Below are 4,006 nucleotides of genomic sequence, written 5' to 3' on the forward strand. Positions count from 1 at the left end.
CGGGCTTTGGGCGCCAGCCAAAGGGCGAAGGCAGGCCGCGGAGGCGGGCCAGGCGGAAGGTTTGTGTTGGTGTTTTGAAAAGAGTTTTCTGTTTTTGGTATTTTAAAATTAAAAGTGATATCCAAAAAAATTTAAAAAATAGAAATAAAATAAAAACATATAAGCAAACACCGTTTATGTATGTTTCCAATTTTTCTTAAATTTTTATTTTTTTTAACGTATGAAATTTTTATTTTTTTTTAACGTCTGTTTGTTCATGGCTAAGGAGATATTACATCATCCCATAGAAGCCATCTTCATCCATGACACGCTCCAAAATTGCCCCAGCCTCTTCCATGCTAAAATGTAAAGATAGAAAAAGGGCAAGGAGGTGAATTTACAAACATAACATATCTAACACCTACACTAATATTTAATAAAAACGACTACATTAAATCTAAGAGCCTTATCTGATCTCCTTCCATTTTTCATTTCAATTAGAAAGTAAGCCATACTTCGCAAAACATAAAGCTTTAATTCTTCACTTACGTTAAGCGAAAAAAGTTGACTGACCTTTTTAAGAACAGGAAGTGGGTGCAGATCAACTCCGGTCGATAAGAGTTCTGTAAGCAACTCAACCCTCTCTTTCCTGTGATCCTTGTACATCACCTGCACCAATGCGACAAACAAACGTGAGATCGTATCATTACAATCTATAAATTCACAAATCAGGCATATTGTTTGAATTCATGAATTCACAAAATTGCCTCGGCTGGTGCTCCCAAAACACGGTGCAGTAGTTTGAGACAGCCACGTTAAAACATCAAAACTCTAGTAAATTGTATGTTTCTGCCAAATCATAAAAGTGTGCAAATTAAGAAGAATACAAGCTAGTTATTAGAACCAACATGGATGTAAAGTGAAAATTTTTAAAAGGTTTTGTGTGGAATTTGACAATTTATCGTATGGCATGAATCACGATGCATGTGGCATATTTCTTGAGCCATTTTTTGCGTAAGGAACACCCGAATCAAATTAAAAATTGCCCAGAACTCCGATTTCAGTGAACTTATAGTCAATCAGACTAACTCGATAAGATGAACCTAATGATATCAAAATTGATCCAACTCGTGCCGAATCAAACCCTGTTCAAGACAACAAACCAAATTTTGAAGACTTTAAACGGTTAGTTGGAGGGTCAAATAGACTTCAAATTTAAGGTGCCTACAGTCAAATCGAGGGTCTAGATGAGATAAATCCCCGTTGAAGAAGATTATTTAAACTCATAATTATGTAAACTAGCAAGAGATAGGATAGTGAGTTGGTGTAGTGGTTTATGACGAGGACAAAGAAAGTAGATGTTACGTCAATTTCATGAACTTTTTTTATTTTTTGGTGGGGGCCGTAGATTTAATATGACTTGGGCATATTGTATAAAAAATGATCATGATTTATTAGAATTAAATGAAAATATACCACAGTTGGATAAAGATTTTGTTGTTGTTTGTTGGTGGGGACCGTTGATTATAATTAATCTTAATCAATATATATCTCATGGGATGGAGTGCACCTCACTGAAGCGGCTTACAGATTCATTGCCAGTGGATTGTTGGAAGGACCTTTTGCTGACCCACCTATAAAAGAGGTTTGCTCACACATACTTCTCCTCAATGATGCCTGACTAAGGGTGCATTTGGGGCGGCTTATCCGCAGCGAAACGCCGTCTTACCATTTAAAAATTACGTTTTAGCAGTGCTTAATATATGAGTTTTACTTCATAAAGTTGTTATTAGTATTTTTTTTATGTAATGTTAATGATGTGAGTGTTATGTAAATATTATGAGTTGCAAATACATAACAATAATGTGATAGGCATGTAAATCTCCCAAAAAGAAAATAAAAGAATTGCAACTTTTTGTCTATATACTTTATAAACATGACCTAAAAACTTTAAATTTTATAGCATGCAATAAAAATCCTTATTACTGCAGATTACATTTATATCAAAAACTGGCTCCCGAGAAAATTCCAGATTAATGATTTCATTTCATAAGAAATCAGAAATTAAGAGAATGCATCAGGCACGAAAAAAAAAAAATAACAGTGGAAAAGTTAATTTTTTTAATGACCAAAAAAAAAATTCAGATAATTATTATTTATTTTTTAGGGGTTTAAGTAATTATAATTTAGGCTTGTCTGAATATGAAAACTAAGCAAAGGTAGAACTTTCAATCAGTTTTAATTAACTTAATAATACAAACAATTTTTACCTCTTTGAAAAATGATTAAAAAAATATGTATAACTGTGTAACGATAAAAACAAATACATTAAAAATCTAATTATTTATGTGCTTGATTCATTTCTATTGTTCTATAGCATTTCAGATAAATGTAATTACATATAATCAAAAAATTCAAGTCAACACAGATGAAGACATCAGAAAAATTACTCATTGAATTGATAGTGAATTTTAAGTGGATTAGATATTAATCGATTCATTTATAGGTTAATTAAACGTTAATTTTTTTTTAAAAGCCTGTCATAAAAAAATTAAATATTTTTTTTTCAGGTTTTTTAAGGAGAAACATTTTTATAAAAGAGCCTAATACAATTTTTGCATTACGAGTTATTCTAAAATACAGCTAAACTAAGAAATAGCATAATTAAATTTAAAAAAAAGTAAAATTAAACCATTGAATAAATAATTCATTTAATTATATTTATCTTAGAAATATAACTAATATTATTTAAAAAAAATTAATTAAATTACGATATAATATACTATATGTGAAATTACTAATTTATGAATTTATTTTTTAAATAAAATCTATCAAAACATCTCATAAGATTTTTTTAGGGTAAGAAAATAGTACTTTTAATATTAAATAAAGTAACAGAAATTGGATTATTATTTTTTTTTTAACTAAACTTTATGGCCAATTGGAGGAAAAATTATATAAGAATTTAATAATATATTTTATATAAAGATGGGGTTTATTTTGACACGTGCTTTTAATTTCACTTGTCATATAATTCAAATATTAAATTAACAAACAAAACAGATTTTTTTTATAATAATTATACCCGTAAATGTTTAATAAACACTTCTTATATAGTAATTTAATTATATTTCTTTAATAATTAAATTATATTAAAAATAAAAAACATAAATATACAAATTATCTGGAAAGCTGCACGGCGGAGAGATATGCTCTGAACCTCGTCTTCCCCAACTATTCAAATTCGGCGCAACACGTAAAAACCAATTAAATTTACAGCAGAAAATAAGTTTTAGCCAGTAAGGTTACCAACCTCGACGAAGTCTCGGAGGAGGAACGCCGGCAACCACTTGGGTGAGCGGTACATGGACCGCCTCATGAGGGTCATCAGATCCTCCGCCCGCTGAGGTAGCAAGATCTCACTCACATCCCTCTTCTCTCCCTCCGCCATCTCCCTCATCTCTTCTGCCGTCGCGCAGATCCCAGACGTCAGGATCACCAACCTCTCCACCTCCTCCGCCTCGATCGCAGCCCTAAAGGCAACAAAACCTCCGTAACTGATCCCGGCCACGGAGTACTTCTCCACCCCTAAACCCCTCATCGCCGATACCACACATCGCGATTGGAACCCCACCGACCGCTCAGCGCTTGTGGAGATCGATCGGCCGAAGAAAACCAGATCGGGGATGTAAAGGTCGAATGAACGGGAGAGCGGACCGATCTGTTTGTGAAACTGCCACTTGGAGTTGCCGCCGAATCCGTGGATGAGGAGGAGGGCTGGTTTTTGCGGTCGCCGGCTTCGAGGGATCCAGATATGAAGAAATGTATCGGGGTTTCCTCCGTCGGAGGAGATGGTGAGTTTTCTGGTAGAGAGACCACAGAGGCGGAAGAGGAAGGAGAGGTGGAGATCTTTGAGGGAGACGAGGCTAAGACGGCGATTAGGTGGAGTGGTGATGAGTGTGAGGAGGAAGACGGCGAGGCGGCGGAGTATATGGTGGGGAGCAGTGACTTCCATTACTTGTGGGGG

General features: G+C 34.4%; 1 protein-coding gene across 2 annotated transcripts in view; it reads right to left on the bottom strand.

Annotated features, from left to right (window-relative positions):
* LOC110029122 (dihydrolipoyllysine-residue acetyltransferase component of acetoin cleaving system-like) overlaps positions 1 to 4,000 on the bottom strand; it is a 12,830-nt gene extending 8,830 nt beyond the window's left edge. For both annotated transcript variants that reach the window (XM_020731247.1, XM_020731246.1), the window contains exons 1-2: positions 3,293 to 4,000; positions 553 to 648 (exon numbers count right to left, since the gene is read on the bottom strand). In XM_020731247.1, the coding sequence (XP_020586906.1) occupies positions 553 to 648; positions 3,293 to 3,994 (798 nt within the window). In that variant the 5' untranslated portion in view covers positions 3,995 to 4,000. The remainder of the gene's footprint in view (positions 1 to 552; positions 649 to 3,292) is intronic.
* Positions 4,001 to 4,006: the final 6 nt, after the last annotated feature.

Source organism: Phalaenopsis equestris, unplaced genomic scaffold, assembly GCF_001263595.1.
Source record: "Phalaenopsis equestris unplaced genomic scaffold, ASM126359v1 Scaffold000552, whole genome shotgun sequence".
NCBI classification, from domain to species: Eukaryota; Viridiplantae; Streptophyta; class Magnoliopsida; order Asparagales; family Orchidaceae; genus Phalaenopsis; species Phalaenopsis equestris.